This window comes from Cyprinus carpio, chromosome A1 (assembly GCF_018340385.1).
Source record: "Cyprinus carpio isolate SPL01 chromosome A1, ASM1834038v1, whole genome shotgun sequence".
NCBI lineage: Eukaryota > Metazoa > Chordata > Actinopteri > Cypriniformes > Cyprinidae > Cyprinus > Cyprinus carpio.
In genome coordinates this window covers 2,115,921-2,132,588 of record NC_056572.1, presented here as the reverse complement: position 1 = coordinate 2,132,588, position 16,668 = coordinate 2,115,921, and the positions used below count along the sequence as shown (strand labels likewise).

At 37.0% G+C, this 16,668-nt stretch overlaps 1 protein-coding gene across 5 annotated transcripts in view; it reads right to left on the bottom strand.

Annotated features, from left to right (window-relative positions):
* Positions 1–16,668, bottom strand: part of LOC109081075 (slit homolog 2 protein-like) — a 72,406-nt gene that overhangs the window by 23,913 nt on the left and 31,825 nt on the right. For 3 of the 5 annotated variants that reach the window (XM_042716967.1, XM_042716697.1, XM_042716840.1), the window contains exons 5-13: positions 8,707–8,778; positions 8,216–8,287; positions 7,269–7,340; positions 5,862–6,025; positions 5,690–5,701; positions 5,367–5,499; positions 2,360–2,431; positions 2,207–2,278; positions 549–620 (exon numbers count right to left, since the gene is read on the bottom strand). In XM_042716967.1, coding sequence (XP_042572901.1) covers positions 549–620; positions 2,207–2,278; positions 2,360–2,431; positions 5,367–5,499; positions 5,690–5,701; positions 5,862–6,025; positions 7,269–7,340; positions 8,216–8,287; positions 8,707–8,778 — 741 coding nt within the window. The remainder of the gene's footprint in view (positions 1–548; positions 621–2,206; positions 2,279–2,359; positions 2,432–5,366; positions 5,500–5,689; positions 5,702–5,861; positions 6,026–7,268; positions 7,341–8,215; positions 8,288–8,706; positions 8,779–16,668) is intronic. The other 2 variants (XM_042716773.1, XM_042716913.1) reach the window with 1 other exon arrangement.

Genomic DNA, 16,668 nt, shown 5'->3' with positions numbered 1-16,668 from the left:
ATATTTTTATATTTTAAGTATTATAAGTTGATACTAAAATAAAATAAAATTCATGTCTTGGTTGGATATTCATGTACACACATTTGGTTAGGAATAAATGCAGCCTAATGTACTTTCCACTGTCTAGTACGTCATTAATATTCATTTGAATGACAATATTGACAATGCAAAGAGAAAAATCACTGCTCTTTCCTCCCTCTTTATTACTGAATGTTATTTGAAGCAATGCTGACTTACTAAGAAATACTGGTAAAGCTTTACAATAAGGTGTTTAACAGCATTTGCTGTGGTAATATGGAGAATTATTGGTATTGATATAAAAAAATGTTGGTATCTTGACAACTCTGTGCTGTGATAATGATATTTCCCGTCACACAAGCCATTATTAGATTTTAATTAAGTCATTATTTAGTATGTTTTATTAAGCCATTTATCCAATGGCTGGTCCTCAGACTTGGCAAAACCCCACCCACCCACGCACATAGAGAAATAACGCCCTTCCTTCATGGCATTTTCAAGCATAAATTCATAGAATGTGCATTACTCACAGTAGCTGCAATGAGAATAATCCATCAAAAAGGCCTTTGGGAAGTTCACTGATTTTATTCCCGTATAAAACCCTGAAAGGCAGGAACACAAGGGAACATTAAATAAAAGCAAAGATGAAAGATGTTCATTACCCACCCACACACATAACCGTTCATCAGAAACGGTTCATCAAACAGAGCACAAGATGCACCACCCGGCGCAACCGGTGACGAATCATATTTAAACATGAATGAAATAATCATATGGACCCAGATTCATGAGGTAAAATCACAAAATACATGTGCACAATAATCTTCTTATTATGAATACGATATATCAATCTCATCTCATGTTCATTACTTTATCTTAATGGTCCATAACCCTACGCAAACTGAGGTTGTGGTAGAAATGAATGAGGAATATTAGGAAATTCAAGACTAATCTGAAAGAGCCATGCGGGGCTAAACATTTCTTGGCATTTTTATTTAAGACTGAATAATGATATTGACATTGACATATAACAATAATGCTGATATGTGCAGCCCACACAGAAAGCGCCACGGATCTGGAACAGTTGTACGAAGTTGTCCTTTCGTATATTTATTCCATAAATATTTGGACTAATTTGATCATTCTTTCAGCAGCTAATCAGTGTGTAGCAGTGTGTGCACACCCAAAATCAGCATCTGAAATGTTCTGTCTGAGCATGCATGTGAAGTATTTCATTACTGTGATGTCATATCAGGACTTGCATGTGTGTGTTCGCTTATGTTTCACATTGGATCACTCTTCTGGCTTGAAGTTGTATTTTTTCAGCAGGAGAGATTTTAAATGGCTGGCTGGTGTTCCTAAGAGGCTTGTCCGAAGGGAATGAGAGAGAGAGAGAGAGAGAGAGAGAGAGAGAGAGAGAGAGAGAACTGATCCGCCCACTAAGTTCTGGCTCATTGGAACCCGGTCAGTAATGTAAACCAAAGAAAACACACAGACCAAGCAAGTAGGACATATACATCCCATCCCCCTAAAACACACAGTGTGTTTCATATTGTAAAGCTTTAGCCATATACAGCCATTTTTTCATCTTTAGTCTTGGAATTACCAAGCTTACTTGCTTTTTTAATTGGTCACACTTTAATTTAGGAACCAATTTTCACTATTAACTATGACATTTGCCTTAATAAACTCCTAACTTGCTGCTTATTACAGTAAGTTAGTAGGTACGTTTAGGTATGGGCTTGGATTAAGGAATAATAATAAGCTATTAATATGTGCATTACAAGTACTAATAAACAGCCAATATACTACTAATATGCATGCTGATAAGCAACTGTTACTAGTGAGAATTGGTTCCTAAACTAAAGTTTTACCAAAAAAAAATAAGCATTTCATATAAAATCGCCTGCTTGTAAAACACTTTGTTTTCTTATGAGATCAGTACTATTCATTTATTTATTTATACAACTTGTTTAAAGATGGTGGCTTTAAAACTGTCCGTCTGTTGAAATGACAAGTGTCCCGTATGTTTGACTCCGACTCTACAGGGATTTATCCGTTCTGTTCTCTAAAAGCTTGAATGAGTCAGATCATCAATAATTGAAGAATGGAAGCTTAATATAACTCTTGCATTCTCTTCTCACGCACACACACACACACACACACACACATATACAAAGATACTCACAGAGAATTCAAAGATCGGAGACCTTGAAAGGAGTCTGAAGCCAATTCAGTTATTTGATTATTACTCAAATCTCTGAGAAAAAAGAAGAAATTAGAGAAAAATGAGGGATAAGTGTGTAGTTATGTATGTGTGCTCACATGGACACACACTCACATTCTCCGCAGGCGTTTGTAAGGTGCGAATGCTCCTGGAGGAATAACCTTGATGGAGTTCTGCTCCAGTCGGCTGTGAACAGAGAGAATAAACCAGATTAACAAATGAAGGGAACGTGGCAGAGGGAATAATCCCGGTGAATGATGGCCATTGACAGCACTATTGAGAACCTATTGGAGAAGTATTAAAATGATGGGCGATGACGGGTTCAGAATGCTAAAACTTTCTCAGACATTAATTCTGAGTTTTTGCAATACAGAAATTGAGGGGTACCCAGACCAAAGAGGGGGGAAATCAATGTGACGGGCACAAATGTGAGATTAATGTCCATATGTCTGAGATTAATTTATTCACAGCTTTGTCTGTTTGCTGTACTTCCAGTTTGACGTTGTGCCCATGTCTGGATGAGTGTGTGCTTGTGTGATTTGATCAGACTGAAAACAAAATCCAACATCTGTGTTCCATGAAAAAATTAATTATAAACACATTGACATTTTAGCATTGCCTTAAAAGCACACTCAGTGTTTTCTTGCAGTAAAACATTTACCACTTAGGAAAAGAACAGTACTTATTGCAGATGAGATAAAGACTACAGTTATATTAGCAGCAAAACTGTTGTATTTTACATGAAGTCGGTCACATCACAAGGCCTCGGGCCTTTATCTCAATAACCTCCCTCTTATCAGATACTTTCACTTGAGAAATAATTGAATGTCTTTGGAGCTCTGTTACCCACTCTGAACAAAAAAGTAAAGAGATCATCATGATTTTTTTCTCATTGTTGTCACACTTGACGCATTATAGTTCACAGCTGCAATGTTATTTCTCGTAATCCTGACTTTAAATCTCACAGATGCAACTTTATTTCTCACTGTGTCTTTGTATCTCAAAGTGCAACCTAGACTGATGGAAAACGTACTATTAGTGATGTTTCAGCGACATATTATTATAATATTCTGTGATATTGCATACCTTTATGAAAGGTACTGTACAGTAAGTGAAATAAAAGGTAGACACTTTGTATTTCCAAAAGGCCTGGCTATACACCTCGCAATGTTAAATGTACATCTTGCAGCTACTTTGTTCCTTTTTCTCACAGTCACCTGTTTTATTTTTTACTCTTTATGGCAATAACAGGTTTTCATACATGGCTGCTGGATACCTACTGTATTTCTACAATTATAAACCAAACCTGATGCTTTGGTGTGAGTGCACTTTTGAACAAACACACATGCGCACACAAATCAAAATACAAACCTGAAAAGAAAGTATTTTAAATTGTAAAAATTGTACAGTTGAGCTAATTTCATTTTCATTAAATGCGGGGTTAGAGAGTCGGAGTTGTAATCCAAAGGTTGCGGGTTTAAATGCAAAAAATGACTACTCACTGTTCTGGATGTGTGTGTGTGTGTGTGTTCACTACTCGCTGCTTGCTGTGTGTGTGCACTTGGATGGGTTACATACAGAGCTCAGATTCCAAGTATGGGACACCAGACTTGACTACACATCATTTTCACTTTTACATTTTTTACAAGAATGCAATAAAAGACAAATTAACATCAGCTGTAGTTTTCCCACCTGCCAAGTCAAGTAATAAGAATCATAAATATATTATTCATTCAGTATTCCAGCATTCAGCATATAGCGATGCTTATTTATAACATCTCGCCTTCTCGCTGTCTCCCTCAAGATATCTGTTCTTCTCTTTGACAGCAAATATGTCATAAATCAGATAAGCTCTCCAAAGTTGACAGGGCATGAAAATCAGGCTCCCACATAGGTGGACGAACACACACATACACACACATTTCATTCAACCGGAGCCAAATGAGATAATCCGACTCATCTGCCAAAGCCCTGCATGCAGCTTTCAGAGGAAGAAAAACGAAGGGATGACAGACAGAGCAAGAAGGGAAGAAAAATGATAGACAATGACCCTGGCAGTGAGAGGCACAACAGTTTAAAAAAGATGTGGCGTCTCAATCCAGGCCCCGTTGGCAGAGCGTTGGCCCACAGAAGAGATGCCATTGATAAAATAAATCCATTTCCACACTGAATTAACGCGCATGACTTCAGCATGGCCTCCGTAGTTAAAATATTTGATACAGATACAACTCTCACTGTGTGTGTGTGTGTGTGTGTGTGTGTGTGTGTGTGTGTGTGTGTGTGTGTGTGTGTGTGTGTGTGTGTGTGTGTGTTTCTGACATAACTATTTCTTTATGGATACTCGCCAGTCCAGAAAGATATTTAATAACTTCACATAATAATATAAATATAATAGATAATATAAAAATTATTAATATTAACAAAATAAATAAAACAAATATACTATACTATACAAAGTATTTTGCTCTAATGTTATATTATCAATATAATACCTTAATAGATGGTGATCAATATATTGAATATATTCAAATACGTATTTCCTTGTTTTTTAATTTATTTATATTTTCCTGTTTCTATATTATATGTAATATAGATATAGGAATTTTATATATTATATGTATTAATAATATAATATAATATATAAAATAAATATACTATACTATCCTACACTATACTACACTTTAACATGACATGACATTACATAAGTATTAAAAGCAATATAAATAAGTATTTTAGGGGTATTTTAGTTTATTATATTATGATTATAATTAGTATAACCTATGAGCAATAGAAGTAAATGGGAATGTGTGTGTCTGTGAGTGTGTTTGTGTTTACCTACTTGACCATATTTTAGAGACAAATTTATACCCAGAAGTGAGCTGAACCTAACAAAACATCCCCTTCCCCTAAATAAATAAATAATAAACAAACAAACAAAGATTTTCTATTTAAAGTTCAAATAACTAGCTGTTTTTAAAAACCATGAAATCCATGAAATGTTCCCATTTAGATAACTAAGTAAACGTTTGGGTGAGTGTGATTTGTGTGTGATTTGTGTGTGTGTGTGTGTGTGTGTGTGTGTGTGTGTGTGTGTGTGTGTGTGTGTGTGCTCCTCACTCACATCTCAGTGATGGTTTCCGGCAGGCTGGTGGGTATTTCAGTCAGTCCTTTCCCCCGGCAGTCCACTACATTATTACTGCAGGTGCACAGCTCAGGACACTGCAGCACACTACAGGACGAGTGTGACTGGGGCCCTAAAACACACATACAGACAGATGACAGGGATGCAGGGTGTGTGCTACACAAAGCAAGGCTGGGTCTAAAGGTTGGATTAAATTAAAAAACTTTCTCAAGCAAAAAAGTTGTGGACTGCATATTGCAACTAAATGCAGTTTGAAGTAAAGAAACTTTTTAGCCCACGTTATTTCAGCACAAATAACTTGCCTTCACTGAAGTCTTGAAAGCATGAGCAAAGAAAGAGAACAGCCAAAAAATGGACAGAATAAGAAAGCTTTGAAAAAACGAAATAGCAAATTCATGTATTTATTCTCTTTATTCTCACAAGGTCTTATCTCCTTTAAACAAGCCACACAAAATAAAACACACACAAACTTACCTGTACACATAAACTCTTTCTTCTGAACCTCAGCAATGTTGTGGCCCCTCAGGGAGGGCGGAGCCATACACTGTGTGTAGAGGCCAAGGCGGGGCCTCTGTCTCAGCCAATCAGAGAGCCAGGCCACATGACAATCACACAGCAGATTATTCGAGTGCAGACGACTAGAGAAAGAAAGAGTCACGTGAAGGTCCGATGGCAGTCTAAGCTGATATGTCCATAAAACCTGTTCATGTGTGTGAGAGAGTGTCATCGACTTTGTGTCCAACAATTCCATGTTCATTAATTACGATCTTTTACTTGCAGACATCGTGCAAACACACACAGTGATTTCTCTGTTGACTCTGCACCTTTAGGAGTCCTTCCCTTAACAAGATTAATGATACAACGAAACTTTAACCATATTTAGTTGCAGTGCTACATAGATTACTTACAAATTGTACTCAATTACTGATTACAAATTAAATGACGAAAATTGTAGTTAGCAAAATAATCTGGATCTGAATCTAATCATTTATTTTTTTCTCTGGAAATAAACTGTTAACTATGATAACAGTTTTATTTTAGTATTATTCATATACTTATAATATCTATTAATATTTTGAACTACCTTTTATTTTTATATTTTCAGTTTTCATTTAAGTTCTACATTTACATTTTACATTTATGCATTTAGCAGATGCTTTTATCCAAAGCGACTCAGTTCAGTCTATAAATTTTTTTACCAGTTCTATTCATTTCATAATGTGCTTCTGTCATTTATAAGGTATTTTATTATTATTTTTCTTTTATTTAGCTTTAAAATATTTTTTAAGTTTTAGTATTTGTAGCACTTCAACTTATTTAAGTTAGTTGCCATGACATTATTCCTTATTTTCATTTAAGCTTTTTTTTTGTTTTTCATCTAATTATTATATTTTATTGATTTCAGTTTTATTTCAAAAAGCAAAAATGATATATATATATTTTAAATACTTTTAGTTTTAGTTACCTTTTTAATTTTAAGTAAACACACTACATTACGATTTACTAACTATCTATTATTTTATAGAGGAAAATGTTTGACCTTTCTTTCCATCATCTATTGCTGACGTTTAGCTAACAAGGACCAGAATGCCGATATAGCAATTAGCTACTTTAGCTCATCATTTAAATGGGATTAAATCATGATCGCACACAAAAGACTCCAATCTACAAAATGTATGCTAATGAAACATACATATTAATGTGGCTATTACACCCTATTACCCCATAATCACACTTATTAAGGGCCAGCATGATAAGTGCTAGATAACATGCCAAAGACAGTCTGATGAACTGGTCTGATGCAGTTTGAGTGTGTGTGTGTGTGTTTGTGTGTGTGTGTGTGTGTGTGTGTGTGTGTGTGTGTGTGTGTCAGATACTCACAATGTCCTAAGCTTGGGCATGTGATTAAAACTGGCCACTGACAAACGAGATATATTGTTGTTGTTCAGTGTGCTGTTAAAAACAAAGACAGAGAAAGATAATCATTTCATAGACATATTTAAAGAACAAACATATATAATAATAAGTGAATGGTTACGCAGCTGCATGCCCCTGGTTCCCATTTAGTTTCATTGTATAAAAAAGATAATTTTAGACATTATGCTAAATAACTCCTTTGGTGTTCTGCATGAAAAAAAAAGTGCTTTGGAATAGTTTGAGAGTGAGTGAACTATCCTTTTAATGTTTTCCTATTACAATATTCCATACAATCTACAATATTATATAGATGATTTGACCTTTTTTGCATTATATCAATATGCCTTCATGCATGTGTGTGGTTATATGCAGGGAACCACTTTATAGATGCACATCTGCTCTTACACAATACAGCTCATAAACCGTCTTCTGTCTGTTTGTCACCAAGAATCATCAAAATAATCCTAATAAAATAACCTGACACAATCCCATTTATCTGTCTTGATTCCATTCTCTCTAACAGGGTTATTCCACTGATCGCACTTTAAAAAGCAGATATGCATTTTATACAATCGTTCAACACTCAGCAGACACGATCTGAAAGCAGAACACGGCATGTCGACTACATAAAGGGAAATCCATACCAACTCAACATGAATATACAATTTTTTAATCTCAGTTTCAATCAAAAAATCAAACAAAGTTTCTGGAACAGTACCCGAAAACCAGTGTGGCCCAGCTTTGACCCAAGTCTAATACGAACATGATATCTGAAAAGATCTCTGCAGTGGCTTTAATTCAACAGAACACAATCACGCAAGTTCACACACACACACACACACACACACACACACACACACACACACACACACACACACACACACACACACACACACATGCAGTATACTTACAGTACTTCTAGGTCCCGCAGAGCTCTGAACGCTCCGTCTTCGATGCAGGAAATCTGATTATAGTCCAGCTGCCTGCGAGAGAAAAAGACAGAGAGATAATGTTTGAAGATGATGCTGTCGGTTCTTCTGTTTGGTGTTCAGTGATTATGTAAATAGAATAATACACTCTCTGAAACACTACTGATCCTTACTAAAAAACAACAACACATGCATCCTTCACTCTCCTGTCCTTCAATGTTTTTTTTCTCTCATTCATTTTGCTGTCAGTCTTCCTCCCCCATCACTGTTCTTCACTTTCCAGCCTTCTCAGTCTGTCTGCTGTGCTCTCCTCCACTGTTGTCTACCTGCACTGCCCACTCCTCCCACATAAGTGTGTGTGTGTGTGTGTGTGTGTGATGGTCAGTATGCCTGGGCATCTCATTAGAGCACACAATCATTAAATCAAAGCTCTCTTTCACTCTATCTTTCGCACAAGGATACAGAAGACTCACAGGTTTTTGATCTCAGTAGCTCCTCTGAACGCTTTTCTGGGAATCCCCTGGATCTGGTTTTCACTCAGGTCACTGGTAAATAAAGAGAGAGAACATTAACAATCATAAGCAGTTCTTCACATATTAGAGCGAGCTGCAGTTCTGTTTAAAGCAGGGTGTACACCGAATTGTTTTCCTTCGCTGTTGTTTTGTACAATACAAGCAAAGAAGGCAAATTGAGACATCAGCTGTCAGACTGTACAATATACATCACAGTTTAGCCAAAAATAAAAAATGTTATAATTTACTCATCCTCATGTCATTTCATAACTGTATGACTTTCTTTCTTCCTTGCAACACAGAAGAAGGCATGAAGAATGTTCTGTTCTGTGTTTGCCATAATAATAAATGGGATTGGAGTTTTCAATCATCAGAAATGATGTCTCATAAAAGTGACTTATCATAAAAGTGGTGCTCATCATACTTGTGCGCTACAATGCAAGTCTTCTGAAGCCATAAGTTGTTAAATCAGACTGATTAAATCGTTTCAGTGGATTAGTTCAGTGGTTGTCCAAGACAATATTCGAAGGTCTAATCTGTAAAGTCCCTCTGGTAATTAACAAATAAATAAATAATAAATAAAAATATGTAAATAAATGTGAAATATAATGTCAGTTGAATGCTGCACATCTTTATATTTACTGTTTTAGTATTTTAATGTAGATCATTGTAATATAACTAAATGTAAATATAAGGGAACCCATAAAAGATTCTCTAGTGGGTCACTTTTAGGAAACTTTTATTGTTCTTTTGTATCATCTTTGAAGCTCCAAAGCTCCAATTCCTATTCATTGTAATAGTGTGATACTTTTTCAAAATTTCTCCTTTTGAGTTCCATAAAAGGAAGAAAATCATACAGGTTTAGAGTGACAGGAGGGTGAGTGAATAATGACAGAATGTCTGAGTGACAGAAAAGGCTAAAACTGATGATTTCACCCTATGACAAAATATGAAAACAAGGAGAATCAAGAAGATAAATCAAGGAAAGATAGAATTAATCACTTCAGCAAAATCCTCCAGTGAAAAATCCACACATAACTAATAGCCTTGTGTTCAAACAAGCCCTAAAAAGAACACAGTCACATTCAGCATTCACATACATCTGCAGACACTGTCAGCAGGAGAAAATAAAACAACAAACGTAAAAGAAAGCAAGAACAGAATCATTCCCTTTTTTCAATAGAACAGCTGCGAGATCAAACGCAACAAATATGCATGCACACAGTTATGATGAGACTAAACAAACATTTCTAACTGAAGTCCCAGGTTCTTCAGGCATCAGAGCAGACATTTAAACAGCCAGGGTAAGTCTTCAGCGCTCTTTAAAAATGTCATCCTGACATGACCAGAGCGTGAACTGAATGGGAATCGTCTTTAATCAGGTTCATCTGTGTCTGTACAGGACGCCGACACCGATCTGTGTGCGCATTTATGAGATCAAACGTACTTCTGGATTACTGTGCAAACATTCCAGCTGTCACCCAGATGAGAGCGAGATGGATTCAGGCACAGACAGTCAAAGCATTTAAATCGAACAATTAAAAAACCCGTTCCCAGTTCAGCAGGGCGACTAACATCGGAATAAAGCACCTCACACATGCACAAAGACGTGGTGGGAGGCGGGCTAGACAACCAGGGAGGCTCACACACACACACACACACACACACACACAAACGTATATACAACTTCAGTGACAGCTCAGAGTGGAACACCCAGGAGTGCATCGAGAAACAGAGAATAAAAGAGAGAGAAAGAGGGTTGAATGATGACCCCTGAGCACCTTTAGAGGAAGTGCTTCACTCGCTCTCTTCCTCTTTTCAATAAAAGAACAAAAACTAACAGAAGCTTAATCCCTGCTTTCATCCCACTCTCTGTCCTTCACTTGCTTGTCACTTTCACCTGCTGTGGGGAAAAAAACTCATATAACACCAAAAAACACTGAGAGAAGAATCTAATCAATGTGTTGCACTCTTTCTCTCTGTTATCATACTGTGTGAATGAACATAATGAAGAGTTATGAAGAGCTCACTTGCATTAATTATACCCATCAATTAACTTTCTTTCAATGAATATCAATTTTTATAACAGCCACTTGTTTTTTTGTTTTTTCTCAAGGGGTCACATGATCAAATCCCCATTCAGGGGTTCCTAAAGGTTGACCTTGGAGTGTGCATGCATGCGGGTTCCTGTGTGTGCGTGTCTCCGTAGGGGGTGACTTTAATGAAGTGTCTTCCCTCACGCAAAGCATACTCTCAAAGACAACCGTCTCATTTATAGACGTGCACCCGCACACACATACACACACAGCATGAGACCCTTACAGATCGTGAATAGCTAGTTCAGCTACCCAGACCTGTCAGTCAAATTCCTCAGCCGTCAATCATAATGGGAGACAGACCCTCAGTCTCCAAAAACGAGACACTGACCATGTGTGTGTGTGTGTGTGTGTGTGCGGCAAGGTCAGGCCAGACAGAGATAGATTGTCTGTCTGTTGAGGGCTCTATTCATTTTCATTTTCATGAGTGGCACATGACAGCACCAATCACAGAGCAGCAAGATTTAAATGAAAATGCCAGGGAGACAGACAGGTATTTATAATATCAAAAATAATTACTCAAACACACACACGCGCGCACACACACATCTGCATGTAGCCGCAGTGATGGATTTCATCTTCCTCCACTAGGGGGCAGTACAATCTTACCAGCATGGACAGACACCAACATCTAATAAATGGTTTAGGTTTACTCATGTCTATTAAGCATGTAAAGATTTACAGATGCCAAGAAGATTAAACTATTAACAATAACAGAAGGATCATTCAGTAAAAATCCTATCAGTGATTTACTCTATATTTTGATTTGAAACTTACTATCAAAGCTGGTGGTGTTTTTATTTCTTTCAGGTAGCTTAGAAGGTATCAGCTTGGCTATTTTTGTTTGTTATTTTGGCCTGGTCGACTTCTGAAGTCGATCTCTCCGTTTCTTGGTTTCTTTGTTATATGTACTGTAAATAAATCTATTTTCTGTTTGGCATTAACTCATCGTGAGTGAGCATCCTTTATTTATGTTTCGGCTGATGCTATATAATGTCTATATATATGCGTTTGGCTGATTAATTTTCATTAATGCGACATGACTTTCGGCCTGTATTTGTAACTGATTTGCTGAAAGGCTAGTAAGTTTGCTCCAGTCACTATTAAGTTCCATCCAGTGCGGTCCAGAGCTGTTTTTGGGGGATGGGAAACTGAGAATGTTGTCCCGAGCCCTGTGACGAGGGGGGCCCACTGAAGTGCACTATGCTATAGCCTTCTTATTGGAAGAAGGGGCCCACCGATTAACATTTTGTCCTGGGCCCCGAGACTTTAAGTAACTGATTGGCAAAGCACTCTGCTTGGTCTTAAAGTTGCTGTTTTACATGGATGCTTGCCTTTTTTTTCTTTTGCATTGTAGCTAAACAAAACAACACTGTTAAAACATGAAATTCCGTTTATATCCTAATTAGTTTGTGGTGGAATAAACCTGGAAATACTACAAAAATGAGTCTACCTTACCACGTAGTGCTCAGGAAAAGAAGGAAGGAAAGAGAGGGAAGAGTAAACTGATAGGGCAGAATGAGTGGAAAGTGAGAGGGAGAAACAGACAGACGGAGATGCTATCACATCCTTGAGCCTTTGATAGCAAACGTTACATTACCGCCAGTAAGACGAACCAGAAACAACACTATCTCACCAAATGCCACGATAAGCACGCACACATCAGAGCTGGAAGTGTTTGGATTTGCTTGGACAGCATCAGAAATGGTTATTTCACTCAGAGTCTCTCAATCTACTGCCAATTCACAAGCTGATGAATTCTGAATTTGTACACCATCTTTCAAGGCTTTTATTTTTCTTTCTTCACATTCTATTTTTTCAGGTTCGCTTTTGTTATATACACAGCATTGATTAATCGCCTGATTTTTGGCAATTGGAGATTATTGACATTGGCTGATACACATTTCCATTTTGCAATTTCCTTGTGTCAGTTCCAATTTTGAGTAAATATTGTGAAGAATTTAAAGTTGCATTGACCATTCTTGAACATGCAGATCTTATTGTGAACATGCATGCTTCAATGTTTTGTTTGTTTTGGACTTCATAATGTTTAAGCAAAATGTCATAACTGGATCTGCTGATGAAAACAAACTTCTCTAATCATGTAAATCATGCTTAAAATTGACCACATTAATTTTTGAGTGCAACATCCTCACCTTAAAATCAAATTAACAACCAACAAATTTTCTTTGATAAACGTAACACTTTGATGTACTGTACGTCACAGTATGGATAAAAAGATCTGTCGCTGCTTCTGTTTCATCGAGACTTCAATCTAATTTGTCATTTGTGAGTTTGTTCTTTCTGTATGTGACCCTGGAGCACAAAGGCAGTATTAAGTCTCTGGGGTATATTTGTATCAATAGCCAAAAAAAAAAAAAACATTGTATGGGTAAAAATTATCGATTTTTCTTTTATGCCAAAAATCATTAGGATATAAAATATCATGTTTCATGTAGATATTTTGTAAATGTCCTACCGTAAATATATCAAAACTTAATTTTTGATTAGTAATATGAATTGCTAAGAACTTCATTTGGACAACTTTAAAGATGATTTTCTCAATATTTTGAAATTTTTTTTTTGCACCCTCAGATTCCAGATTTTCAAATAGTTATATTTCAGCCAAATAAGCTATACTATACATTCAATTCAATTCAATTCGAGTTTATTTGTATAGCGCTTTTTACAATACAAATCATTGCAAAGCAACTTTACAGAAAATTAAGTTTCTACAATATTTAGTAGTAGCTTATCAGTGATGACAGTCAGTTTATGTGCATACGACAGAAATGTTCAGAAAAATCAATAAAAGACGTAAACAAACAGACGATTAACACTATTAACAGCAATTATGCAATCAGACTTATAGCAAAATGTGGTAGTTCTGTATGTTGTCTCTGGGTTAGCATCATGGAAAGCTTATTTATTCAGCTTTCAGATGATGTATAAATCTCAATTTCGAAAAATTGACACTTAAGACTGGTTTCGTGGTCCAGGGTCACAAATGATAGTTGGGATCCGCTGACAGCTGAGACGCATTGATAAAAACACTGAAAATGCATTAGTACTCTGTGAGTGTGAATGTGTGCTTCACACTTTCTCTCTCTCTTTAACATCCAGTGGTGTTAGGGAGACCACCTGTCATCCATGAAAATGTCATGCACACACACATACCCACACATTAGCAGATGTTAGAGGGATCTGTGAAGAAATGAGCACCGATCATTTGCTTTCCCCTGAGAGGCTCATTAGGGAGGTGTTTATGAACTGGAGGCATCTTGTAAGCCTGGCTCTGAGGGCACAGACTGCCCTCCTTCTCTCTCACACACACATACACACACACACATGAATGCAGACTGAAATATTGGTGAGGTGGGCATTCACCAGTCAAAAAACTGGTTTAAGTTAAAAAAAAAATTCACACTAAAAGCTTGGTAAGCAAACCCAGGTCATAAAATGGTAAAAGGACAAGTCATGGAATCAGCAATTGCAGCTAGATTCATAATTTCCTGAAATAAAGAGAAATGAGTTAGGGCTGGGCATTATCATTGGGATATCAGTGACATACTGCATATAAAATGTTGAATGACAACAGCAGATACACATTAAAAAAGTAAATAAAAACCATATGCTTGCTTGAGAAATGAGAGCTGCATCAAAAATGCCACGTTTAAAGTCCCTTAAACACAATTCACTCACAGAAGAAAACATGTTGTGCTGGGCATTCTGAAATACCAAAGTCATCATTAAAATGAATGGCTACTATTACTTTCCAGAACTGTTTTGCACACTTTTGCTCCCAAACATAAGGCATCTGCTGCTGACCACAAAACACATGACAAAAACACATACAGTACAGACACTCAAAACCAAAGGTTATTTATTACATTCATTAATAGAGCCACAGCAGCTATTTTTCCAGTGGCAATAACTTCATTTTACTTTTCCGGATTTTGTCGATTTTGGGTTTTTGAACAAATGGAATGGAAACGCTGCTTTATTCATTTATTGTTTTTTATAGTGCATAAATTAAATTCGAATCCAGGATGCAAACACCTATTACAGTAAAGCCGATTCAAAAAGTTTAATGCAAAAAAATTAATAAAAATGTACTTTGAAAAATCAAGGCATGTATATTTAAGAATATTTAATCATTAATTATTTTTATGAATTATTATATAATTAATTATTATTAGCATTTCTATCTAGCCATGTAATAACTTTTTTTGCTCTTAATGCTCTCATAATTGCAAGTAACGAGACTCTAATCTGATAACACACTTTTTAAAGTAAATAAAAATTGCTTTAAATCCATGACTTTATGTTGTTGATTGTGCATCCAGCACTACACTGAGTTCAGGGTCAAAAAGTCAGAGCGACTTCAGTGTGTGTGTTTATGTGAGAGAGCAGGATTTGATTGTGCCAGTGTGGGTGCACACAGACAACCACCAGCTTTCCCACAACCACTTGTTTTCTCTCCGTCTCTGTCTCATGTGTGCCATTCTCTCGGACTCGTTCTCTTTCTGTCTCTCTCCGTCTATCTGTTGCTCTTTCTTTAAGACACACAGATCGAAACAATTGAGACAAAGAAACACTCGAAGATGAAAGACAGGAGATAGTAACTCTATCCCCCCCCCTCTCTTTCTCTAAATCTTTTCAAGATGTTTTGAGTCTCGTAGGTATTTGCCGTAGATTCCAGCAGACGGTATATATGTGTGTGTGTGGGTGAGTCAAACTGAAATATTCCTGTTCAAATACAGACGAGGCCTCAAAGTTTCTTTCACACACCCGCAAAATTCAGACACGACCAATGGCTACACACACAGCTGCTTGAGTCAATCTGTCCTTTCCACACACACACACACACACACACACACACACACACACACACACACAGAGTTAAGCCTACATTTCTTCAATGGATCGCTTTAAGGATGTGTCCGTCAGAGCTGTTGATTTTGGAGCTTTAGGGTTCAGTTTCTCAAACACACACGTCGAGTGAGTAGATGAGTCCAAATTCAGATTCTCTGTAATCTACAATTACAAAATATGGATTGAAAGTCTCATAGCGAGCAGAAAGAGAGCAGGAGGGAGACGGTGTGGTTTTCCAGTCACACTCAATCTGCCAGCGGGAATTACATACAGACGTCGAGGATTTCCTTCTGTAATTTACTGCTTAACGATCACCGCAGTTTGTGTGTGTGTTTGCACGTGTGCGTGTGCGTCTCGCATTTGTAATAGCAGGCTGCGAGTCAGCTTTACCAGAAGTTTCCCTCGGCTTAAACCACCATGAACCAATCAATAAAACTCAGCCCAGAGCAGCTGTTAAGATGTCAGCTTTACATATCTGATTACATTACATATGAAACACAGTCAACATCATCATCTCCTCTCTGCGTGACCTTTCTCATAGTTCCACGAGTTCATCAGGAACAAATAATCATGGGTGAAGGGAGATTTTGTTTGAAGGCTAATGGAAGGTTCTGTTAACGCCTGACCAAGCCATAAAGCATAGCAGAAGAGTCCTGCCGTCCCGCGCAGTATTCCTCAAGTCTAAACCGCGTATAGACACTTCGGAGGATCGTAAAGACACTGATTTACTGCCTCATTTGAATGCATTCAATGACTTTAGTACAGTTCACGGTGTTTTATATTTTTGAAATACGCCTTCTCTCAGTGATGCTCATTTTTCCTGCCTGCTTTGCGGTCGAAGTTCTTGTCTTGGGAATTTCTTATTGAAATTTCAGATGCTCGCGCACACATGCAGGAGGTTACTTACTGTATGTCAGCATTAAGGCCAAAACAAACACACAAATAAAATGTA